The sequence below is a fragment of the Rhinolophus ferrumequinum genome, chromosome 6 (genome assembly GCF_004115265.2).
Source record: "Rhinolophus ferrumequinum isolate MPI-CBG mRhiFer1 chromosome 6, mRhiFer1_v1.p, whole genome shotgun sequence".
Classification (NCBI taxonomy): Eukaryota; Metazoa; Chordata; class Mammalia; order Chiroptera; family Rhinolophidae; genus Rhinolophus; species Rhinolophus ferrumequinum.
This window is the reverse complement of record NC_046289.1, coordinates 47,542,320-47,568,471: the sequence shown is the minus strand read 5'-3', so window position 1 is coordinate 47,568,471 and position 26,152 is coordinate 47,542,320. Positions and strand designations below refer to the sequence as shown.

General features: G+C 41.1%; 1 protein-coding gene across 7 annotated transcripts in view; it reads left to right on the top strand.

Moving 5' to 3' along the window:
* TLN2 (talin 2) overlaps nucleotides 1–26,152 on the top strand; it is a 419,393-nt gene that overhangs the window by 268,108 nt on the left and 125,133 nt on the right. For all 7 annotated transcript variants that reach the window (XM_033107584.1, XM_033107586.1, XM_033107581.1 and 4 more), the window contains 9 exons: nucleotides 3,075–3,242; nucleotides 4,476–4,770; nucleotides 7,349–7,515; nucleotides 10,794–10,922; nucleotides 12,129–12,242; nucleotides 14,344–14,457; nucleotides 20,409–20,543; nucleotides 22,495–22,623; nucleotides 24,790–24,892. In XM_033107584.1, the coding sequence (XP_032963475.1) occupies nucleotides 3,075–3,242; nucleotides 4,476–4,770; nucleotides 7,349–7,515; nucleotides 10,794–10,922; nucleotides 12,129–12,242; nucleotides 14,344–14,457; nucleotides 20,409–20,543; nucleotides 22,495–22,623; nucleotides 24,790–24,892 (1,354 nt within the window). The remainder of the gene's footprint in view (nucleotides 1–3,074; nucleotides 3,243–4,475; nucleotides 4,771–7,348; nucleotides 7,516–10,793; nucleotides 10,923–12,128; nucleotides 12,243–14,343; nucleotides 14,458–20,408; nucleotides 20,544–22,494; nucleotides 22,624–24,789; nucleotides 24,893–26,152) is intronic.

Below are 26,152 nucleotides of genomic sequence, written 5' to 3'. Positions count from 1 at the left end.
CATTAAATTGGTACAGTTCGAGCGCAGGTTCTCTGGAAGACGCCCTTTTCCAAATCCTATGTCAAGTTCACTGTTGGGGAATTCTGCACAATTCAGAATTAAAAGATCATTCAGTTTTACGCTAGCATTTAAGTGTCTTGCTTCATGGGTCACAGTTTTGCATGCCATTTCATCTAAACTATGAAACTTCATCAACACAAGATGTATCATTTACACTAATACATGATCATACGTGATATGTGAAACATGCACCTTCATCCACGGATGCATTTGCTTCTCTGCTTTGCACATACGTGTGGTGCTGGGGCTGTAGGACTCATTCATGTCCTGTGGTGCAGTAAGATATCCAATGCTTGGACATTCATGTCATGGCGGAGGGTGACACCATAATACAGTGTTCCCAGAAGCCACTTCTGTGCTGAGATGGCCACTTAGAACTATAAAGAGATTGAACTGCCGACCACAGAAATATATCCCACTAAGTCTAAGCTAATTGTGTCCCCATCCTGACTTCCCTTAGCCAGGTCCCCACACTGCCCTAGTATTGGTCTTTGCTTTTTGTGTTAGAGCAGGTAATTCTTTGCAGACAGGTACCTACTGTGTTTCCCCGAAAATAAGACCAGGTCTTATATTAATTTTTGCTCCAAAAGACACATTAGGGCATATTTTCAGGGGATGTCTTATTTTTTCATGTACACAGTCTACGTTTATTCAAATACAGTCATGTCATATTCTTCTGGAACATCGTCATAACGTACTAACTGCGTCCGTCTGGCTGACCCCATCTTAACTGGGGCTTATTTTCGGGGTAGGTCTTATTTTCGGGGAAACACGGTACTGAGGAACCAGATAAATACAGGATTCAGCTGTTGGTTTACTAGGCTTAATCATCTTGAAGTGGTCAATTTACTTTCCTCAAAAAAGATTATTGGTTTCCCCAAAGTTAGGGAAGGTTGAAGGGAAAGTCACAGTTCTTCCTTAAGACATCTCATCCTGGTATTTTTGAAGACTTTGCCTTTTTTTTTCCTATGACAGACTGTTTTGATCACATAAATGCAAAGTTTGCTTCCTAAAGGTTGTTTCTATTGGGACATGGAAGGGCAGCAGGTTCAGGTTCAGGGAATTGTCCCGTGGAGGCTTTCTTACCAGGGAAATGCCTGACTTGAATATTTTCCATTTCTGTAAGGTCTCTAGGTAAACACTAGGACAGTAAGGTGATCCTGCAACCTCTCCAGTTAGGAGTAGCCCTTGGCTTACTGACATTGGATTTCTTACTCTCTATTTTTCAGATTCTTGAGATCCTATCTCAGAGCTTTTCTTGGGTCCTCAATGTACTGCGTGTTCCCAGACTTAACAAAGATTTATTTTACACAGGCTACATAATAGTGGTCTTGTTGAAAAGTTTGACAAAGGCCCTGTCAGCAACTGTACTGTAGTATCACGTTCTTTTTCTAACTGTATTTTGTTTTGCACAAAATTAATAGGAAGAACAGGATTTCTATAAATGAGTCTAACAAAGCCCTTCAGAACAATCATGAATTTATATGACCAGATCTTGGTCCTTATGTGAAAAGATGGATTCATATCAAGTAAAGGAATACTGTGACCCATTTTGGAAAATAATTTGTGACATTCAAGTTGTTTTCATTTAATTTTGAGATATAGGTGTCCAAGAACTGTAACTTTGTAGGCCGTGTTGTGAGCAATTTCTTAAAGTTGTGTGGCAGACAAATATCATTTGCATCCCAAAGACATCTTCAACTTTTGGTACCAGATGCTTTGGTTTTTCCCTGGACATTCAGTAAACATCAGAGACCTAAAAAAAACAAACTGGACTGAACTGTTCCTTTAAGACTGGTTTTGTCTACTTTAAAATCCACTTGCTTCGCTGGTTCTGATTGGCCTGGATAGCATACAGTCTTTGCTCTGTGTAAAATTGTACAGTCTGAGCAGTCTTTTCCAATTTATCTTCTTATAAGATATCTTATTGTAAAGACTCTGTGGGTGCCCTTTGCATTCAGCATCAAAAGTGCTTTTCATTATTATCTGATGAATTACTAATAAAGACTTCTGACCACATTTCCTCTGGGAGAAAGCCTTCACATGTTTGTTCAAAATAAAAATGGCTCATGTGTTTGGGATATGTTTGGGAAGGCAATTCCAAACCAAATAAACTACATTCAATATTAAAAGCAAAGAAGTAAATTAAATGTAACAGTGGTTATTCTTCAGGTCACACAGTTGGGTGACAAAGCTGGTGGGCTAAATCAAAGGATTCCCATCCTGTAGGCAGAATGCCTTTTTGTTGAGTTAAAGCATAAACTGATCTTTGAAGGCTCCAAGCTCCTTGCATCTTCAGTGAGGTCACAGCTTGTAGCTAGTTTATTTACGTAGGCTCCCTTCCCACTTTTCATAATAATCTAATCTCTATGCAGGAGGCTACAGAACACTGAGAATAACTTATGTTCAGAGTATTCCTTAACTCTTTAGCTGTAGGTGTTGTCTGTGCATGTCCAACGTTGCCCTCTGGAGGCAAAGAGGTGGCTGGATTTGTGGTGATCATTTGGATCCTTGTGTAAAGGAGAAATCCAAGAGATACATTTTCAAGTCACAGTAGGGCCTGATGACTTGCAGGCCATGAATTATAGCCTTCCTATAGCAGAAAGTCTTTGCCGCGTCTGGGTACATTTTCAGCTTTTCCCTGACGCACCACACCGACCACATTCAAGAGACGTGGTCAGAACTCTCAGTACCGGATAAATGCGCGAATGTTCCTCAGTGGTTAAAATAAAAACTGTTTCCTCAGTCTAACCTATTCTAGATTTAAACCTATGCTACTTCATGAATGTATGGGAGGATATGTTACTAGGATGTGTCTTCTTCCTTAATTAGCTCCAAAGTTGACATTTCAGGAAACTAAGGGGAAAAATATGATTCTGTAGTACTGAAGGGAGAAAGGTTAAATGGATTTCTAGTAAAGTGGTTAAGTGGATACCACATTTCATTTTCAGGCTGTGAAGGGTGATTAGAAATAAAACGAATGACTAGGAGTTTTTTTTTTTTCTTTTTTGTAGGACGTTTTAATGAGTTTGGCCAAAGCTGTTGCCAATGCCGCTGCCATGTTGGTCCTGAAAGCAAAGAATGTTGCCCAGGTAGCTGAAGACACAGTCCTACAGAACAGGGTGATTGCAGCTGCCACCCAGTGTGCCCTCTCCACCTCCCAGCTTGTGGCGTGTGCCAAGGTAAGCCATCTGGACCCCCCGGCCCTTTCTGCGACATGTCCCAAGCTCATACCTGCCTGTGGACATTGATTGGGGGGAAGCAGGGGCAGAATTTGTTAAAATTGTCTGAGGCTAAGAGCTGGCTTCATTCAGGTGCCTTTTTAGGTGACACGATAGATTTTAGAATAAACTGCCCAATTCTACTTTTCTCATTTGTGCTTTGCTGAGGTCCTCAGGCAGTGGTACTTCTGTGTCTAATTGCCATTTCTATGTGCAAATTGCCGTGTCTCCCCTTTGGACTTGTCAGTATGTCTTATTTACACATGCCTGGAAAGGTTTCTTGCATTGTGCTGTCAGCATTATAAATGGGTTCAGAAATAACCCGCAGAATTTATGACGGTCCTTCCTCCACTGCACAGTGTTAGAGTGAGTGTAATGAGGGTCGTCGCCAGCTGGGCTGTACACTGTGTGTCATACTTCACCTCCTTAAGCACCATAACCCCTAGTTTACTGAGGAGCAAACTGAGGCCTCGAGATACTACTGACTAGCGTAAGACCCAGAAATAGTAAGTGGGAGAACTGAGTTTTTTAACTCAGGCCTGTCTGACTTCAAATACCCTTTCCACTCCAACCACGTGGGTCTTCACTGAGGTGATGCCTCAGAAGATGAGAGGAGTCCTTTTCTCAGCTGGATGACTTAACGTACTGTAGAGACCCATGAGCTAGCTCAGCCTGGTGTTTCCTATCCTAGGGGAGGTTTTACAGCGTCAGTCAAAGGAGTCCGGGATGGTCTCCCTCCTGCTTTCCCTGTCCCACCCTCCTTGTACCCACAGATAAATGACAGAATCCCCCTGTTCCTTAAAGTACCATGAAACAGAATTCCAGGTGTCTCTGGAAAAAGAAATAAAATTCTTTTAGATAGTCTCGTTATCCTAGCTCAGAAGACTTGATTCAGAGGTGTCAGTATAACTGGTAAATACTGGAAATCTCTCTCTATAGAGGTAATCAGTAGTGTAATTTGTCATGTATCACTAATGAAGACAAAAATTAGCAGGCATCTGAAATCACAAAGATAAAGTGAAGTAGTGAAGTGTGAGAAACCCCAGTGATGGTTTAGTTTAATTCCGGATCCGGTAAGTAAAGAGCTGAGACCTAGCGCAGAAAGGGACTTACTTAGTTGGTGGAAATACTAGTGCACACTGGGAACCAGGCGTTGCCTCGTGGTGTCCCAGACCCGCTCCTGTCTCGTTTCAGGTGGTGAGCCCCACCATCAGCTCCCCTGTGTGCCAGGAGCAGCTGATTGAAGCGGGGAAGCTGGTAGATCGCTCGGTGGAGAACTGCGTCCGTGCCTGCCAGGCAGCCACTGATGACAGCGAGCTCCTGAAGCAGGTCAGCGCAGCGGCCAGCGTGGTCAGCCAGGCCCTGCACGATCTCCTGCAGCACGTGCGACAATTTGCCAGCCGAGGCGAGCCCATTGGCCGCTACGACCAGGCCACCGACACCATCATGTGTGTCACCGAGAGCATCTTCAGCTCCATGGGCGATGCTGGTGAGGGGTCGGGCTGCGGGGATGGGTGGTCAGTTTGGGGTTTCCTGAGGGTGATGGTAAGAAACGTGATGGCTGCCTTGGCAAGGGCACGTTCTCATCTCCCTCAGTCAGATATTTCCTCTCTGAGTCTGGGAAAAATAAGGAAGACTCTGCATGTGCCCGTTCACAGCAACACTTAGAGAATTAAAGTTGACTAATTGTTTTTTGTTTTTTTAAAAAAATAATTTAGATTCACAGTAAATCTCTTTTGTGTTAAGAATGTCTATGTTGGATATGGTATAGTAAGTCAGTACAGCCACAGGAGGAAGCAAAAATGAGATTTGGAAGGAAGTGTATCATACTCGCAGGTCTCAGAGACGGAATCACCACATGCCACATGTGATCAGAGGGGAAGTGTCAGATTTGGGTCCAATGGCAAAAGACAGGATTGAGGGGAGAGTTTAGGCCGTAGCCTTTATTGGAGTTTTCCATGGGAAAGGCAGGGCAGGGTGAACAGTGTAGGATTGGCTGGTTTGAGTAATTTCAACAGGCTCTACACTATAGGGGCTGTCCCTAGTTACCTAGTACCTGGCCCTAGTTACCTAGTACGGCACAGGAATATCGCCTCCTGGCTCTTTACAGGAGGTGAGGCTCAGGACCGGTTAGTTTCCGTATCAAAGGCATGCTCCTGGCTGAACCCTTTGCTGTCATTAAGAATTGGCTAGCCCAGAGGGGCAGTCTCTCTCCAGCCAGCAAGGTTTTCATTAAATGTCAAGCATCATCATATACAGAAAAATTTAAAATATATACAATGCAACTTTCAGTCTATTAGTTAAAAAGTATGTCTCCTTCGACCCAGCTCATCACTATCCTATCTAAGTCTCCAGAATTCACCACTTACAATTTCTGTTTTATCTGTCCAGAAATTGTTGATTGTCCTACAGTCAGAGATGTGTATGTGTGTAACACCTTCTTTTTCTGATATATAAATGGAACTATGTCCTACATATTCTTTTGCAACCATTTTCACTCAATATATATTAGAAACTTTTTTCATGTCAACCTATACAATAATCTTTTTAATGGCAGCATAGTATTCAATTGAAGAGATACATCAAAATTTACTCAACCAGTTATCTTTTAACGGGCATTCAGATGGTTTCCAGGTTTTTCGGGTTTTGTGGGTTTTTTTTTTTGCTTTTACAAAAAGAATGCTTCCGTAAGCAAAATAAGATAAAAATATTTTCATATTTTGGTTTAGTTTTGGGGGTATATGTAGGGTAAATTCCTACCAGTGGAATTGCTGGGCCAATAGCTACATACATTATTTTAAATGTGTCGGTGAAATTTATCTCCAGAAAGATCCCACAATTTGCAACCCTACCAGTAGTTTGTTAGAGGTCTGTTTTCCTACTTGGTCATCAGTACAGAGCAATACTTTATAAGAAGTATTTTTTTTTAAGAAAATTGCCTTGTGCTTTTCTGTATCCTTCTTAAATGATTTAAGAAAATAGCAATGCTCCACACATTTGGATTTTTCTGTTATTCTTTTGTTTTTTAATAAACCTTTTATTTTGGAATACTTTAGATTTACAGAGAAATTGCACAGGTAATACAGGGTTCTCATCTCCCCTTCCCAGTTTCCCAGATTTTTAACATCTTTCTAACCCGTTTGTCAGAACTGGGAGATTAGCACTGGTACGTACAGACATTATTTGGATTTCACCAGTTTTTTTACTGATGTCCTTTCAGCTGTCCCAGGATCCAATCCAGGATACCTTGAATTTAGTACATTTTGATTTCCCTGAAAGCATTTTCTTTTTTTTACCATTAATGTTATAGTGCGTTAGCATTCTTCTCAAACGACCGTTGGGAGAGGAAGAAATCCCTTACGTTTCAGTAGATTTCTTTTTAATGTTGGCTCTTATACCCTTACCACCCCCAAAAGGAAGTTGAAATAGATTTCAATAAAATCACAGGCACAATATAATCAAACAATTACTAATAACAAGATCAAAACCAGTATTGGGGAGAACAGGGTGAGTAAATGGATAGGGAAAACTGGGCCGAGGCAAATCTTAGCATTTGCACGTGAAACTGGGGTCTGTGCTCCTGTTAGCGAGAGCCAAATGACACAACCATAGGAGATTATGTGATACTACTTATCTGGTGTTAGATAGGATTCAAATTAATTCAAAATAAAGAACATATTTTAGGGGCTTTTGCGTAAGCAGTTCCTGACATTAGATAATTAATACTTTCTATCTAAGTATTTACTACAGGTAAAATTTACTATAGGTGAATGCACATAATTTTGTTCTTTGCCTTCTTTTTATTAAGAGTTCCTCTTTGGTCGCTTGTGTCCTTTTTATTTCTCATAGTTAAAGACTGAACTTGGATGTGTTTGGGGCATAGAGTTCTGGCAGCCTCAGGGAATATTTTCAGTTCTGAATCTAATTGGGCTGCATTGCTTAGAAATAGAGCGCGGGGGCTTACTTGTCTCCTGCCAGGGTGTAGAGACAAGCCTGCTGACTCTTGAGCTTTCACCCACCCTTTAGAAAGCAGCGGCACAGACCACACCCTCCATCCCACCCTCTAGGTGAAATGGTGCGCCAGGCCCGGGTGCTGGCCCAGGCCACGTCAGACCTCGTCAACGCCATGAGGTCCGATGCAGAAGCTGAAATCGACATGGAGAATTCAAAGAAGCTCCTGGCAGCGGCAAAACTCTTGGCAGACTCCACCGCTCGCATGGTAGAAGCTGCAAAGGTATTATTACATTGGATTTGTTCAACTGAAAAGTGAGTGTTATTAATTACAAGTGAGGACTTAGAAGGTACCGTCAGGGTAGAGAACGGTCACCCAAGTGTACATTTTTTCTTTATTTAAAACCTAGATGGCTTTGTCATATTTAACCTTGTTCAGGTGGGAAGGAGAAGGTCACGGAACATAGGAATGAAGCTCTTTACAGGGATGGTGCTCACTCAGCCACAGACAACAAAGTGTCTCAGGCTCTAAGCTCACATGCTTAGTGAGCGTTCTTTTTCCATTGGGCCATCCCCATCTGCCTTATTGAAAATGGGGATTCATTTAAAATTGAGATTTTCCAACAGTAAACTCACTTACACCTGTTTTCTTCCTGCAGCCTTAATGTTACTTGGCTCTCCATTTGACTTTTCAACTAAACTGTTACTAAGATGTTGCGTAGTAGACTGCTTCCTGCCTCACTGTTCTTCAAATCCCAATAGCAATTTAATACATTATAGAAGCGGTTGAGTAAAGAGTTTAGAGTCTGCTTTGTGCTTTTTGACAGCTGTGCTATATATATCATGATGCTTCTAAAAGCCAGTGATTCTTAACCTGGGACTCTGTTTCAGAGCCCCGTATGACACTCATAGTGCATATGCCTCAATTCTACCCCAAAGATCCTGATTCACAAGGTCACTGGTGGGATCGTGTGTGTGCGCGTGCGCATATGTGTGTGTGTGTAAGTTCCACAGGAGATTCTGATGCCTACCTCTGGATGAGAACAGCTTAAAATGGGTAATGGATAAAGCTATATTTTTTTGCGTTGTTTTTATTATGCAACTAGCACGTTTCTTGTGGAATTAGTAGAAAATGCAGATAAGTATCACCATCAGCTTCATACCCAAAAGATAACATGTTTAATGTATTTCTATGCATTTAAGATCCATTAAACATCCACACATCTTATCCTAGCTCCCTGGCCTGTAACAGAATTACAAGTATATGAATTACTTCCTTTAAAATGTATTGTGACATGCAGTGAACCACGGAGACCTTCCTTGTCGACTCACCGTTGTATTACCTGAGGGACTGAGAGTTCTTTGAGATGCATCATGGGTAGGGCTGAAGAGAGACTCAAGGACGAGCAGGGTCTGAACTTCCTTTGTCCCCTGATACCTGTTTCAGCTAAAAAACTCTGCTCTTAACCATCCCTTTTAGCAAAACATACACATTAGAGTTGTTGTTTCATTTTGTATAGTAGTTAATTTTATTTATGGTGTTTATTAGTTTTGTTTCTGTTTCCTCCCTTGTAAGGCTAAACAAAGCTATTTCAAGCAAACCCTTATGTTCACAAAAATTGCTAGACTGGCAAAAGTTCTTTTCACAAAGAACTTTTGTGAAAAATTGAATCAATCCCTCATTTTACAAATGAGAAAATTAAAATTCAAAACGAATAAGCCTACCACCACATAACGAGGACCAAGGTAGGACCGATGTGCACATTTATTTCCAGATATGCAGAGTTCCCCAGACCAATTCACTGAATGTATGAGTTACTAGAAACTTATTTTTAAAGTATTTGTTATTTCTGATTATTTCTATTAGATGGGACAACATTAAATATTTTTGTAAATTATTTTAACTTTTAGTTAAAAGTAACTTTGTCTTCATAGCAGTATTTTAATTTGCTGAATTTTATTGAAAGCTAAAGAATGTAAAATGGTTAGACTTCCAAAGAATATAGTATTTAATGTGCAGAAAAAGAATGTTTCATAATCAGTAACGAAGATTTCAGGCCAAGATTAGTACCCTGTATCTAATACACAATCATCAGAGCAAAGACATTGTTCAGGAAGGACCCAAATACCCTCATCAGTGTAAAGGGAGGAAATAGTGGTTTCCTGCTGCTCAAAATATTAAAGCTGGTGTGCCGTGCTTGCTTCGGCAGCACATGTAATAAAAGCTGGTGTGCCACTTGGGACATTGGTAAAGGAGTGGCTTAAAAAAAAATACCTGATGATCAGAAAAACTAACATGATTTTCATAAGCTTGCGAAAGAATCCAAAGCTAGCCCAAACAATCTGCCTTCTGAGCAAATATTGTCCTAAAATATTCGTGGTAAGTAACTTGTTCATCTATACCATGTTTCCCCGAAAATAAAACCTAGCCGGACAATCAGCTCTAATGCGTCTTTTGGAGCAAAAATTAATATAAGACCTGGTATTGTATTATATTACATTATATTACATTATATTATATAGACCCGGTCTTATAGTAAAATAAGACTGGGTCTTATATTAATTTTTGCTCCAAAAGACACATTAGAGCTGATTGTCCGGCTAGGTCTTATTTTCAGGGAAACATGGTATATACCAAGCACTAGTCACAAAACATCCAGGCCCTGTGAGAAAAATCTGGATTGCCACTTTTATTGAAGATAGGAGTGGAAGGTGGGATGTGCTTGAAGTCTTTGTTGAATTACTGTGCATTAAAATCACATCGTCTCCCTATACTGCCTCTATTTAGCCTTTCCCTACTTCAAAGTCCCACCTATCTAATTCAAATCCACTTGGATTCCTAAGACACTTGAACCTACAGCAACACAGTAAAAGTGGCCATGGGCTGTGCATGGCACCTTACTCTCTCCCTGACAAGATAGGGGCATCAAATTTCTTTAATTCAGTTACAATTAGTTCAGGACGGTTGGGTACCCATTCTACTTTGCTGCACTTTCCAATTCAGACTCTCTAGGAATGCAATTTCTAGACATGGTCTCTGGTGAACAATATTTCCTTACAGTATTTGGGGTGGCGTTCCAAACCCCCGTGCTTCCTCCACCCCTGTTTGACACTGTAATCTTAGCCCATTTATATATATTTACCAGTGCTACAGGACAGGAGACTCTTTCAGCAGTGACATGTGTCAGTCATGCCAATTAAAATAAAATTCTCTCTGAGAGATACGGGCAGGGGGGATTTATCTTGACATCTTTTAAATCATGGATTTCTGGCCACAAGTTAATTTATATGGACAACCAAGGCTATGATCTCATGTGTTTCATTATTACCATTGGATTTCTACTGTTTTGCGGTGCAATTTTTGGGACATCCCTTGGTAGATATTTTGTTGTCGTTGTTGAGAGGAGACATCTTTGTCATAAAAATATTGCCTGAAGCATTTGGCTCTCTCTTCCAGATACTTTGTATTGCTACGAAAAAGTAAAATTCGAGGTGTGAATTCAGTGTCTGTGGCATGCCGCCCCCCAGGAACGCTTGAAATCTTTCTTTTCATCTTCTCAGGGAGCTGCAGCCAACCCTGAAAATGAGGACCAGCAGCAAAGACTGAGAGAAGCTGCAGAAGGTCTCCGGGTGGCAACCAATGCTGCTGCCCAGAATGCCATCAAGAAAAAAATTGTCAACCGATTGGAGGTTAGTAACGAAGCTGATTTTGTGAACATTATTTTAGATTGCAAAAATAATTTATTGGAAAGAATAATTGGATTAATAAGGCAAAGCCCATGTAAAGGAAGCTAAATCAAGATTAGCAATAGAGTTGAATGGTTTAGGTGTTTTCTCAGAACCATTTGAAATGTTGGTTTATGTTCATTGTTATATTTAGGTTCCATGGTGTAGGCACATGGACACAATTTGAAAAATTGCTTTAGTTGATGGTTTCTGAAAGGCAAAATCTTTTCTGAGTTTCACGTTCTTAAATTCAAATTGTTTTCAGGAAGATCCAGGACTTCCTCCCCACCCCCGGACATTGAGGGATGTCTACATTCAGGAAGGACCTTTAGCTAAAAATGTATATATTTTGTGGGGTGGGAGGCAAGAATTCTTTCAGGGCTCCCAATAGAAAATACAGAGTTTGGGAGCCTGGAGATGGGGATCAGGCTTGGATAGAGAGGTATGGAATGGAGTAATAAGAAATATGTTTGTCATTTTTCAGAACATTTATGCTGAAAAAAGAAAATATTAGTCATAGGCACAAACTGTAAAAAAATAAATCTCACAAACATACACAGGAGACTCTTACACTAAAATTTGGGTTGTTGGAGGCCGAGAACCTGCCTTGGTAGTGTATAATCCCTCCAGTGTAGTCTGCTGACTTCTGGGAAAAAAACAGCCTCCTTGTTCCTGGAAGGACACAAGAATGAGAGCTATCACACGATGAAGTGCTCCGGTGGGAGCGTCCGGCCTGTCTGAACCAAGGCTTCCTGGGTTGTGGGAGGACAGTCGTGGGCACCAGCCTTGCGCTTGACCCCGAGCAGCCCGTGCTGCTGTGGGAGAAATGTTTTTTCCCTGAAACATTTAGACTGGGTGCTGCTTATCATAGCCATTGTGGTCCTGGAATTATTCCTCCTCTTTTTGAGAAAGGCAAGTGAATAATGGAACTTGAGCTTTCAAGCGTGCTTGTCTTTATCACTCATTCCAGGGAATGTAAGCCAAATGAAGATAACAGGGCACTGTTAGGGTCGTCAGTGGTATTTAAAAGGCAGAGTCTGTGCCTGGAGTTCCCTAATTACACATGCAGCTATCCAACGCCAAGCCTGTAGTAAAGGGGACATATGTAAATGTGCATGTCTATGTTGACACATGCAAACCCTGCTCACCTCCTCTCCCTGTCCTCTGCAGGTTGCAGCTAAGCAGGCTGCGGCTGCGGCCACGCAGACCATCGCCGCCTCCCAGAATGCAGCCGTGTCCAACAAGAACCCCGCAGCCCAGCAGCAGCTGGTTCAGAGCTGCAAGGTGAGTTCTGGCTGCCAGAGCCAGGTCTGCTATAGATAACCCTGATCTCATTAGAACGCCATGTGCCCTGGTAATTCGGTTAAGACCGATCATCCAGGCCCCTAATCCAGTTTGTTCCGGGTCCCATGTTCCAGGTGTACACACGCACACACGCACACACGTATGTCTTTTTTTTTTTTGTCTGTTAAGTGGATGGCTGTATTGAGGAAGAATATGACGGTTCTTTCCCAGCATTGTCTTTTCCTTTGTCTAGATTCAGTGGTTTTTTTTTTCTTTTTGAGAGATTGAATCAAGACAGATCAATGACAGGGCCATTTTCAGGCTCTGAAATAGTAATGAAGCATTGAATTTCCAGAGTATCTTTCTCCCTTTGAGAGGTGGGCCTTTGCATTCAGTCTGTGCTCATAGCGAGTTGATTTCCTGCTTTACACTGATTGCATCTCGAGAGTTTATTTCATCCTGTCTGGCCTCAGTGACCACGTGCTTTCTATCGTTGCATGTTTGTTCTTCTGAGACCTAGGCCTCTATGCCACGTTGAAGCCAACACACTACAAAGGGCACAGTAAACACCTTTGTTGCCTTCTCTGAGGGCCCAGGGAGTGGACTTTCCAAGGAGACCCCTGAATAGTGCCAGACGTGAAATCTAATTGTGTAGCCATTAACCACGTGTTGGCAATATGTCTGACTGAGGTCTTCTGTAAGTGTTTGCCCTTAGCAGTGGGAGCTGGCTGGAGAGGCATATTTGATTATCCTGGGGCACTGAGGGCTAACTGCCCTCTCCTTTTGCAAATCTCCTCTACGAAATGATTCACATGTGATGGGTGTTGCTGCTTCTACTTCAGAAATAGCTTTACTTCTGAGGGAAACCACCCCAGACCCTCCAAGTCCTAATTCCGGGTTCTTTAGGGTCAGCCCCCTATTGAGGATTGTTTACTCTAGTAGAAAAGCCTCAGTGGTGCAGGAGGGCCCCATCCTCCAGACTGTATATGTAAAGAAGTGGTTTTTCTGAGAACCAGACCCCTGCTGGAGGGGAGTTGATTTACTATTAGGAGCTCAATTCACCGGCCAACAGGGATGGAAAAATGGCGTTTCCCCTTCTCAGAGAGCAAATGCTCCTCATGTCCAAGAAACTGTTACAGTACACCCCTCCTCCACTTTTTGTGAAGAGATTAAGGATACTCGGCCTCTGGGTATCACTGTCAGGAAATGGGAGCATTACTGTTTATCAGGTGGGAGAGGGGAAAGTAGACCAAATTTCTGGAGCCAGCAGTCCTGGAGAGACCTGGAGAGAAAAATCTCATGGAAATATTTTTTTAACCCTTGCTGGAATGGGCTCCTGAAAAAACAATGTGTCACTACAGTGGGATGCACTTGGGACCTCCCTCCGCAGTGACCCCACTGTGCTGTAAGCTTTGTGGGCCTGGTAGTGAGATGGGACATGAGCACAGAGGGGAAATGTGGGAGGGTACAGGGTGAAAGACGGGTCTCCTAGGTCACTGTGACAGAAGGTCATGTGAAAGTGGACTCATCTCGGACGCTGCTCCTCTCTCCTCTACCCTGGGCCTTGGGTTTTCCAGTTTGAGAAATGAAAAGGGCTACTGAGACCAGAGGAAGAGGAGCCATGGTGACATGAAAGCTGGCAGGCAGAATGTATGCCAGCAAAGTAGGAAATCAAAGTGCTGCAATATGCTGGTAGTTGGGTACTGCTCCCTCGTTCTGCCAACCATGGAACTGTATGACTGGAGTTTATCCTCCAATGAATTGTATAAATTCTCTGGTTCTAAGTTTTCGCCCTTAATGAGTCTGGGTGGTGCGAGTTGGAACTGAAGACATTCTGTTAAGGCTTCATTCTGGAGCATCGTCATGAGTTGAGTGTTGTGGGACAACAGGGAAGATAGAGCATGTGTGGGAGAAGGGTACCAAAGGTTCTGTGTTAGGATTCAGTGTTGGTCAGGACCCAGCAGGCTAAAGGTCTGGGACAGGCATCTCCCACCAGTGATAGCCCATTTAAAAAGCATTCGCCACTTGGCACATTTTGCATCCTGTTTTAGTAATTCACCATGCTAAGGGTGCTCAGTTGTGACTTTTTTGCTTCCCGTAGGCAGTGGCTGATCACATCCCTCAGCTGGTCCAGGGGGTCAGAGGCAGCCAAGCCCAAGCAGAAGACCTCAGTGCCCAGCTGGCTCTCATCATCTCGAGCCAGAACTTCCTCCAGGTAACACAGAGGCGTGCACCGGGGCTTTACCCACAAGGTAACACAGAGGCGTGCACCGGGGCTTTACCCACAAGGTAACACAGAGGCGTGCACCGGGGCTTTACCCACAAGGTAACACAGAGGCGTGCACCGGGGCTTTACCCACAGCCCCCTGGGCAGGAATTCTTTATCCTCAAGGAGGGGGAATTAAGGAATTCCAGCGCCATAACGCAGTCTTTGCAGGAAGCAGACCTGGGAGACCTCTGTGTAGTTGCAGTTTCAGGAGAAGTAGATTCTACTTGGCAAAGCAAAATGCTAACATGCAGGGAAATTGCCCCGGGAGATGGCATGTAACCTGTTTTTCTTGAATATCGTCTTTATCTCTCTTCTCTTCTATGAGAGAAAATACGTAATAAGTTGCAGGTTTGGATGAACAACCTAATCCTGGGTGTTGCTTTAGGTTTGCTAGTTCCCAGAGTGGCTAATGCTATTATTCATGGCCTGGGAAACAAGCAATGGTGAGCGCATCTTCTGGCAATTGTAGAATTAGTAAGTACTGTTGGTCTTTGTGGGTGGAGGGGTACATTCATTTTAAGGAAAATTGAATAAAATGAGAATATTAAGTTGTGTGAAAACTCCCTTTTTACATACTTCTTGTATTCAAATCTCTCAGCACTTTCTGCCTACTTGTATCTCATAAACAGTTCATAGGGCTAGGTCATTCTCTTCCTCGTCCCCAGCTAGTTGGACCTATAATTACAGTACCCAGTGTTATATTTATTCAGTTAATTTTTCAAGTGTTATAGATCCAATATGCATAAATAAAAGATGGAAACTTTGCTGTATTTCAGCGCATTTTAACTACATATTCATGTATGTATGTATATAATTTTTAGTTGAGATTCATTGTGTATAGACTCTCCTATGAGCATTTATGCTTTTAAATAATATTTTGTCACGTGGCTATATTCACTGTTTAGCTATTTTCCCATCATTGGACATATAGGTTGTTTTCAGTTATTTGCCATCATAAAAAACCTGTGTTATGATAAAAGTCTTTATGTGTGCTCCAGTCTTTTCACTCCTCTTGAATTATTTCCTTAGGGGAAATTTCTAGAAACAAGATTGCAAGCAGCTTATTTTTATCTTTGGGACATTGAGAGTTGTGGATTGCACAAGGTATTTCTCTTCGTGTAGGTGATTAGAGGGCCCGGAGCCAGCTGTGTCGTCCCCACTGCTGGCAGGATTGTAGGGTATTATGACAGTGCAGTGCCGACGTATTCCATGGTCCACTCTGTTCCTGCCCTTGTTTTTTCTTTTTCTTTTGTTTTTTTAATCTTGCTATCGTAGACATATCAGATCTTTACAAGAAGAAGGCAGGGTTAGAAGTAAATAGAAATGGAATTAGCAGATCAAAAAGTTTCTACATTCTTAACTTCATACGTGTTGAAAATTGTTATGCAAAGAAGGTTGAATGAATCTAAATTTACAACTAGCAGTATTTGGAGCACACTTTTTAAAAATAATTTGTTATTTTTCAATGATAGTTGACATACAATATTATATTTGTTTCAGGTTTACAATGTAGTGATTAGACATTTATATAACTTACAAAATCATCACCCTGATAAATCTAGTACACATCTGACATCATACATAGTTATTGCAATATTATTGACTATAGCCCTGTGTTGTACTTTACATCCCCATGACTGTTTTGTAACTACCAATTTGTACTTCTTAATCCTTTCCCTCCTTCACCCATTCCATCAACCCCCCTTCCATCTGGCAACCATCACAATGTTCTCTGTATCTATGAGTTTTTTTCTGTTTTGTTTGTTCTTTATTTTGTTTTTTGGATTCCACATATAAGTGAAATCATATGGCATTTGCCTTTCTCTGTCTGGCTTACTCCATTCAGCATAATACCTTCTAGGTCCATCCATGTTATTGCTGATGGCAAGATTTCATTCTTTTTATGGCTGAGTAATACTCTTTTGTATATATGTACCACCTCTTTTTTATCCGTTCATCCTTGACAGACACCTGGGTTGCCTTCATATCTTGCCTATTATAAACAATGCTGCAATGAACATATGGATGCACATGTCCCTTCAAAGTTGGGTTTTGGGTTTCTTCGGATAAATACCCAGAAGTGTGATTATGAGTGCTTTCTTTGCCTCTTATTATAGTCTTTGTTTTAAAGTCTGTTTTGTCTGGTATAAGTATTGCTACTGCAGATTTTTTTTCATTTCCATTTTCATGAAATATCTTTTTCTGTACCTCTACTTTCAGCCTGTGTGTGTCTTTCGATCTGAAGTGAGTCTCTTGTAGGCAGCGTATGTAAAGGTCTTGTTTTCTTATCTAATCAGCCACTCTATGTATTTTGATTGGAGCATTTAATTTAACTACATATTAAAGATAGATATGTACTTACTGAAATTTTGTTATTCATATTTTTTATCTTTATTGTTTTCTTCTTTAAAAAGTCTCTTTAACATTTCTTGTAATATTGGTTTGGTGGTAATGAATTCCTTTAGCTTTTTCTAGTCTGGGAAACTCTTTATCTGTCCTTTGATTCTAAATGATAGCTTTGCTGGGTAGAGTAATCTTGGTTGTAGGTCCTTGCTTTTCATAACTTTGAAATTTCATGCCAATCCCTCCGGCTTGCAAAATTTCTGTTGAGAAATCAGCTGACGGACTAATGGGAGCTCCCTTGTAGGTAATTAACTGCTTTTCTCTTGTTGCTTTTAAGATTCTTTCTTTTCTTGGTTTGAGCAGGCCTTTTTGTGCTCATCTTTTTCGGGGCTTATATGTCTATTTGTTTAGGGAAGTTTTCTGCCATTATTTCTTGAAGTAGATTTTCAGTTCCTTGCTCTGTCTCTTCTCCTTCTGATACCCCTGTAATGTGAATTTTGGTATGCTTGATGTTGTCCCAGAGGCCCCTTAAACTGTCCTCATTTTTTTTTAATTCTTTTTTTCTTTTTGCTGTTCTGATTGGGTTTTTATGCTACTTTATCTTCCAGATTACTGATTTGATTTTCTGCTTTACCTAATCTACTGTTGATTCCCTCTCATGTCATAGTATTCAGTTATTTTATTCTTTATTTCTGACCTTTATTTTGTATTTTCTATCTCCATTTTTATGTTTCCTATCTCTTTGTTAAACTTCTCCCTGATATCTTTGAGCATCCTTATAACCATTGTTTTAAACTCTGTGTCTGGTAGATTGTTTGTCTCCATTTTGCTTAGTTCTTTTTCTGGAGTTTGTTCTGTTCTTTTATTTGGAACATGTTTCTGTCTCCCCATTTTAACTGCCTCTCTGTATTTGTTTCTATGTATTAGGTAGCGCTGCTATGTCTCCCAGGCTTTTAAAGTGGCCTTATGTAGTAGTTGTTCCATGGGGCCCAGAGACTCAATCTCCTCGGCCACCTGAGCTAGGTGCTCCAGATGTAGCCCTTGTGTGGATTGTGTGTGCCCTTCTGTTGTAGCTGAGCCTCGATTTTTGTTGGGGGGGATATCAATGGGAAGGATTGACCCTAGGCTGATTGGTTGTGAGGATTGACCATGACTACAGTAGAGGAGCTGTTATGCTCAGGCTGACCCTCTGGGCAGGATTTGCTTTAGTAGTACTCTGGTGCCTGCCCAGTCTGCCCTTTGGATATTTCATTTGTGGAGGTTGTTGGTCATTGAGTGGTGCTTTGGTATAATCTGAAGCTGGCCACTGGGTATGCTGGTTCTGGGGCCTTTGGGGTGGGGGAATCTCTTTTGCAGGCTAAGGTCAGTACTGCCAGTGCCCTACTGGGGCCGTTTGGTATGAGCTGCAGAATGATCTGCAGATATTTGCCATGTGTGCTGGTCTTGGAAGTACCTGCTAGAATCTAAGCTGCAAACTGAGTCCAACTGCTGCTAATACCAGGCTTGGGGCTGCTTAGCAAGAGGTCAGGGGCATGCCGATACCAGATGCTGCTTGTTTGTGGTTTGTGAACCCTTGAGAGATTCTAGGAAAGTCCGCAACATCAGCCACGATGGGCCATTTGTTCGTAAAAGCCATTGGAAGCAGCTTGGATGGGCCTAAAATTTGGGTGGGGCAGGTTCTTAGGGAATCACCAGGGCAGGGCAAATGGTGTTAACTAGGTTGATGGAGGCTCAGATATGGTGCCTGCTTGTGTGTGCAGAATGGGTGGTAGGAGGGCTCAATAAAGGAACAGTAGCTTCTGCTAGCATTTCTGTCTGGGTGAAAGCTTCCCTTCCAGCCCTTATTCTGCAGCCACAATTTAGTTCTTCTCCATATGTCCCTGGCACCTTTTGAACTGCTTCCCCAGAGTGAGTGAGTCCATCAGCGACTAAGTCCCTACACAGGCCCTTTAAGAGGAATGCCTTGGACTCCTGCAGCCCTCCATCTCACTCAGCCACAGTGTCCACTGGCTTTCACAGCCAGAAGTTGTGGGGACTTCTCAGCACTGGAGCCCTGTGTTGGGGAGCCTGGTGTGGGGCTGGGACCACTCACTCTTCATGCAGGACCTCTGCAGCCAAGATATCCCTCCTGATTTTTAACTGCTACACGTGGGTGTGGGATCAGCCCATTCCACGTCTCCACCTCTCCTGTCAGTCTCCATGTGGTTTCTTCTGTATGTACCTAGTTGTAGGATGTCTGTTCAGCTACACTTCAGAAGATTCTCAGTGATGGCTGTTCTGTAGTTTCATTGTAATTTTGATGTGGCCATGAGAGGAGGGAAGGACATTTACCTCCTCCACAATCTTGACAGGAAACTCTAAAGCACAATTTTTTATACATCCTTTCCAAGTTGAAGAAAAACATTTAAAATACACACACACACACACATACACACACACACACATGAGGTTGGATAAACAGGTTCATGAACTTTCCACCATGTGCTTACACGTGTAAGCTGTGTGTGTGTATTATATATTTTGCCAATTTGCTTGGTAAAGTTCTTATTGTTTGGTTTTGCATTTCCTTGTTTTCACAATATTAAACATTTTTCATGTTTCAGTTATTTGTTTTTGTTATGTGAAATTGTCTATGCTTTTTGTGCACTCATGTTGGTTTTTCTTACAAATTTCATGAATTCTTTAAATATTAAAATATTAACTTTTGTCCCTTTTCTTCATGATCTGGCACTTAAATCTTTTACAACTTTATTAAGAGCAGTTACATAGCATGCACATTCAACCCCTTAAAATTATGTATACTCTTTGTTCTAGAAATTCTTCTTCTAAAAATTCATACAAAAAAAATATGAACATGTACAAAATTTTAGCTACAAAGGTATTTATCATACCATTGTTTGTCATTGGAAAAAATAGAAACATGTCCAACAATACAGGATTGAAAAATATTAACAGATGTATACACTAGAATATTACATCGCTATTAAAAAGATAGAATATGTAAAACAAGGAGTTTGAAAAATAGAATAAATAATATGATCTAATTTTTTAATTATTTTTAATGTGTGATCTTATTTTTGAAAATATATATGCGTACAGACATTTCATGCATGGTGAAATTATCCTGAATTGTAAGATATGAGAGGTCATTTTGTTTCATTTTGTCTGCCTATATTTTTCTAAATAATCTGTTGGATATATTTGAGACAAAGATTATAAGAGCTATTCTAAGAAACACAAAGAATCATTTAATAAGAAATTATCTTTGAAATCTGCTTTAAATGAGGATTTTAAGCTACTATCCCAATTTTGCCCGTTCCCCGATGACACAGCCTTTCTTTCTTTTTTTCTTTTTTAAACATTCCTAGAACGTACTTACTTTCCTAGAGTATCTAATTTGGGGTGGCAGTCTTCAGGGGGAATGTAGGTTGTTTTAATATTCCTTGTTTTAGGAAGAAAGTAAGTTCTGGCTGATGTGATGGTCTTGCTGTTTGGGTCTACTCCCTGCTCTTGCTGCCCAGGATCGGTCTTACTTTCTGCTCACCTCTCTACAGCCTGGAAGCAAGATGGTGTCCTCTGCCAAAGCCGCAGTGCCCACAGTGAGCGACCAGGCAGCAGCCATGCAGCTGAGCCAGTGTGCCAAGAACCTTGCCACCAGCTTGGCGGAGCTGCGTACCGCCTCACAGAAGGCAAGTGGATCCTTCTCACAGCGGTTAGCTCATTGAGAATGGTGCTTTAAATTCCTTACTGCTGGTGTGACCTTGGTTCTGCCCAGGGCCTGACCACTGCTGGGCCTATTTCTTGTCCATTTCATTTGCGTGACCATTAAAGATGCCCTACATGTACATTGGCTCATACCACTTTTAGCCACACTCTCCTAGACTTACTTATCACCTTCTAGTTACTGACGACTTTTTTAAAACTATTTTAGGTTGCATACTTCCCCCTCCTCCCATGTACCCTGGGACGGGTAATGGTCTATTTTTTGCACAATGTTAGGAGAGACTAGTAGTCATCAGTTTCTTTGTGCCAGGCAAATGGTGGGCCAAAGTAAGTGATCATATCTTCCAGCTATCCTTTTTTGAACTTAATAACAAATTATACGGGAAGCCAATCTATCTTAGGGGGTCATTTATTTTATCTTTTTGGCCCTGAAGTTTTTTTTTACATCTTAAATGGGAGCATTCACCTTAACAAGGTCTTCAATTGAACAGAATTAGGGATTAATGAGTTTCTGTCTCTGGAACTTATTAATTATCAGAAGTCCTCATTACTGCACTGTTTGATGTGGTGTTAGCAAGATGTTCTGGCAGGAATTCATGTTTCCTCACTGTAACAATCCCTTTATAGAAACAGACAGACTCATCCATGAGCAAGGGAAGGATAGAAGCTGACTTGAATTCTTAATATGAACAGTGCACTACATCACCAAAGAAAATATCCCAAGCTTTAGATTATATCCAGTAAAAAGCATTTTGAGCTATAAAATTTTGAACAGTGAAAAGCGTTTCTCAGCAGTCCAAGGACCGTGTGTCCCGGAGTCACCAGGCGGATGCTGGCTCCTGGGCCTCGCCTCTGCACAACCGAATCAGAATTTCTGGTTATAAAACCTCGACATCTACATTTTAACAGGTTTCCTCAGTGAGTCTTAGACACACACCCACCTCAAATAACTGCTCTGGAGCAGTGAGTCTCAAAGTGGGACTCAAGCGAGACTGTCCACTGTGAACAGGAAGCCACAGAGAGCTTCCAAATATTTATTTCTATAGTGTAAAGGTTAAGAGTATTGTCTCTGGAATCATACTACCTGCATTCAAACTCTGGCCTTGCTGTTGACTAATTTTGTGACTTGGGCAAGTTAATTAACTTCTGTGTGCCTCAGTTTCCTCACTGTAGAAACTGGCACATAGAAATCAATCAATTAGTACTTACTGCTGCTGTTGTTCCTATTACCTAAGATAGGAAAGGAATTAAGATTTACCAATATTTAATATACTGATCCATAATTATAGATGTAGTATATAATTTATTATTATGTGTATTGGGGGAGTGTGATCAAGGTATTTGGAGATCAGTATTTTAAATAATGAAGAGAATAAAGTTTTTTAAAGCAAATTACTGAGGGAAAAAAAATCTTTCATAATCTTCATTATGGAAGGGTAATGCTTTATAATCTAGGAATATGTGAAGAGAACCAATAAGGTGATAAAGACTTGGTCCAGAGTCCTGGGTTCATTTGTTCATTCCTTTTCTTGTTCCTCTATGTATTTACTCACCACATGTTTTCAAGCCACTGCGCACACATACTGTGCGAGGTGCCCTATCTCTAGAACCCAGTCACGGAGAGTAAGGATCCTCTTAGTCTGAAAGGCAAATGCATTTCAGGTAAAAATAGCTTCCTAGAGACTTTAAGTATATCCAGTCATAAGACATACATAATTCATTACCAAAGGAAGTTACGACTAAGATTCTGACTGAGGATGGTTTTGCCCTCTCAGGAAATGCTTACTATCCTTACTTTCTATTGCTAGAGTTGGAAATTCACTGGGTCCATCCAGAAAGGCATTTCATGTGTTGCAAAGAACTGAGAACACTTTCCCCAAGCAGAATGTGTACACATATTCCCAACTCTGTTGACAGGCCCATGAAGCCTGTGGTCCTATGGAAATCGATTCAGCTCTGAGTACTGTGCAGACACTTAAGAATGAACTGCAGGATGCCAAGATGGCTGCCATTGAGAGTCAGCTGAAACCACTTCCAGGGGAAACGGTAAGACATGTTAGAGCCAGCCAGCGGGTAGAGCTCTTACTTTTGTTATACTCTTGTTAGGCAGGGTTTGGTTTTGTTTTGTGTTTCAAAGGTTGGGTTTAGTAGGCCTGAATTTCAGACGTTCTGAATGCAAAGCCTTAGAATAACCACATTTCTTTAAAACTGCATATAGGCTAGAGATTGCCCTGAAGGGGCGTCTGGTGACAGTTATGTGTGTGCTTTCCTGGGGTTTGATGGGGGATGAAGAGGCGTCTGTTAATATTCATCCCTTGTTTTCATAAACAAGACACATGCTAGTATCTGAGGCCAGTGTTCTAATCCTGCGACCTTTTTCTGAAAAGAATGCCCAGGGCAGCTGATGAACTAGGTTTGGAGCTAGGAGTTCTGGCTTCTAGATCCAGCTTGTATCATCAACTAATTGTGGACAAATCCCATATCTCCTTTATGCTCAGGTATTTTACCTATGGTATGGGTGGCAATGAGATTATAAAGATAAATACAGGAGATATTCCCAACAATCGCATTTTGTGTAAAAAAAAAAATTACTTAGTACAAAGCACTGGGAAGAACAGTTATCATGTTATGATATCTTCTGATGCTCGTGGCAGGGTTTTCGTAGCTAAAGTTCTCCAAATCCTTCGTATTTATATGTACCTCCTTTGCCACATTACTGAATATTGCTAATACAATATCACCATTTATTGAGCACTGTGTATACACATAGTTAAAATTTATCCTGACAGTAACCTTCATGAGCAAGTTTTGTTAACCCCATTTTCTAACAGCTGAGAAAACAGGTGCAGAAGTTTTCATTATTCTGTGCAGTGTTTACCAGCCAGTTAGTGGCAGAACCAAGGTTTGAGACCAGATCCCCAGGACTCCAAAACCCATGCTCTTGATCACTCACGTTAAGAGTGATCTCTTAACTACTGCTACTCTTTGGATGAACTTTTAGAATCTGTGGGACTTGAGGAACATCTAATTGGCCATAGAACAATGCTGGGTATGTGAGAAGCACTCAGAAAATATTTGTTAAGTCAGGCTATTCCAAATTGTAAAGACAAGGGAAATCAAGCTCGGAAAATTTAAGTCACTTAACTAAAGTCACCCAGCTAACGATAGTCAGGCTTGGCTCTGGGGCCAGCAGTTTTGCAGTGTGGTCCAGGTATGTATCCCTTTGCAAACTCCTGCACTCCAGGGAGACCAGAGGAGGCTTACGTGGCATGAATTCTGCCTTTACCTAACACCACTGGTCAGTTAGAATACAAGAAACACCAAGTAAGTTTTAAGGAAACTGCTCTTAAAGAATGTGTGTACTGTATTATAACATATCGTTGGCTATAACGGACCCGATTCTATTTTTCATTTGCTTCTATTTCTTTATTTCTCTTGTGAATCAGGCTGTGGGATGAGTAAAAATGCACACCTTCTCTGATGTGTTTCTGCACTCTCGCAGTCTGCCTAGAAGTTCTCTTCCAAAATGTTGTCCTTTTATAGTAATCCAGTAATTATCCTAGACCTTTCCTGACTTTGTTCTCTGAATTATTTATTCAGTTTACAAAACAAGATGACGTGTGGTTCATGGGAAACAAGCACTCTGCCCATTTTCATAATCTCATTTACTACTCCAAACCTCTGTTTCTATTGCATTTCCTTCTAGTTAGAGCTCCTCAAAGTATAATGATCAAACTGAACAATGTGAATGGTCCCACAGTCCAGGAAGGTGGTACAGTTGGATGTCTGCCCACTTCCTGCCAAGGCATAATTAATTCTCGCTAAGGATTTGGTGCAGACTTTCTAAATTAGCTTCTAAAGGCATAACACTAACAGCTACCATTTGCTGAGTATATACATTAATTCTCTGAAAACCTTTCTGAGTTAGGTATCATCGTCTCAAGAAGCCAAGGCTTGGAAAGGTTCAGTAATTTACCCCACTCCTCATAGCTTGCAGTGGGAGGTGGGGAGCAGAGAGCAGAGGTTGAACCTAGATTTATTTATTCTAAAGCTCAGGCTTTGTCCCCTCAGCCCACTTTTTCTTAGCGCTATTGGAGTAGTAGGTAGGAAGGAGCTAAGGCCCAAAGTTTAATCTGCTTTATTTTTTATGCTAAGACTCCAGTGGATGTTTCTTTTCTTCTAAGCTCTCTTCTCCCTTGAATATTCTTACAGCTGGAAAAATGTGCTCAGGACCTGGGAAGTACATCTAAAGCAGTGGGCTCCTCCATGGCACAGCTCCTCACCTGTGCTGCTCAAGGCAATGAGCACTACACAGGTGAGACTCACACCCTTCGTGATGTCATGTGTCCAGGTGCAGACCGTTGGGGTGGCAGTGGGGGTCTGCTGATTTGACAATGAACCGGGCTTTTTTTTTTCCCAGCAGTTCAACATATAATTTTCAAGTACTTTCCACATGCTTGTTACTGGGCTTGATGTTAAGCATACCAAGACCTAATAAAATATTCCCCCAAACTATTTATGGGTCACCCCTAGAAGACTATACACAAACAGTAACTGTAGGCTTCTGAGACGACCTGTGTATGACTCTTGAAATCCCACTCAAGTATAGGGGGGACAAAAAGGCCAAAAAGAATAAGAAAAGATGACAACAAATAAGATATCAATAAAATTTTTGAAGATGGAAGGATGCAAATGAGTGGTAACTGACAGAGCCGAATAAATAAAAACTTAAAGGTCTGCAGGGATAGGTAGGGTTTGAGTCCTGGAGACATCAGGTTCCCCTGAGCAGGAGCACACTATAAGAAACAGATAGTATAATTATCAATTCTAGGAAAAACAGCAGGTTATGTATGAAAGGAAATGTTATCATAGTAGGAAGTACACATACTGTGTTTCCCCGAAAATAAGACCTAGCCGGACAACCAGCTTTAATGCATCTTTTGGAGCAAAAATTAATATAAGACCCAGTCTTATTTTACTATAAGACCCGGTATAATATAATATAATATAATAATATAGAAGACTGGGTCTTATTTTACAGTAATATGAGACCAGGTGTTATATTAATTTTTGCTCCAAAAGATGCATTAGAGCTGGTTGTTTGGCTAGGTCTTATTTTCGGGGAAACATGGTAGTAGGACATCTATAGCTCTCTAAAATAGAAAATGCAAGAAGTTTAAGGATAAATAATCCCATTACTTGAAAATATGAAATTATTCAGAAGAAAGCATTAAGAACTGAGTGGCTCTAGGAGTCAGGAGGGAAAGAGTGAGTATAGATAGGATTGTTGATTTTACTATACAGTGGTACTGCTTGACTTTTCTTTTTGACATATATGTTACTGTTGAAATGTAATATACATACAGAAGAGAACATAAGTCCTAAATGTATAGCTTCATGAATAATCACAAATTGAATGCACCAAAAAACCACCACCGAGATCAAGTAATAGAACATTTTCGGTATCCCAGTGGAATTGCTGGGTCAGAGGCTGTGCAGCTACTCAGCTATACTAATGAAAGTTCTAGTTGTTCTACGTGCTTGCTACCACTTTGTATTTTGTATATTAGCCATT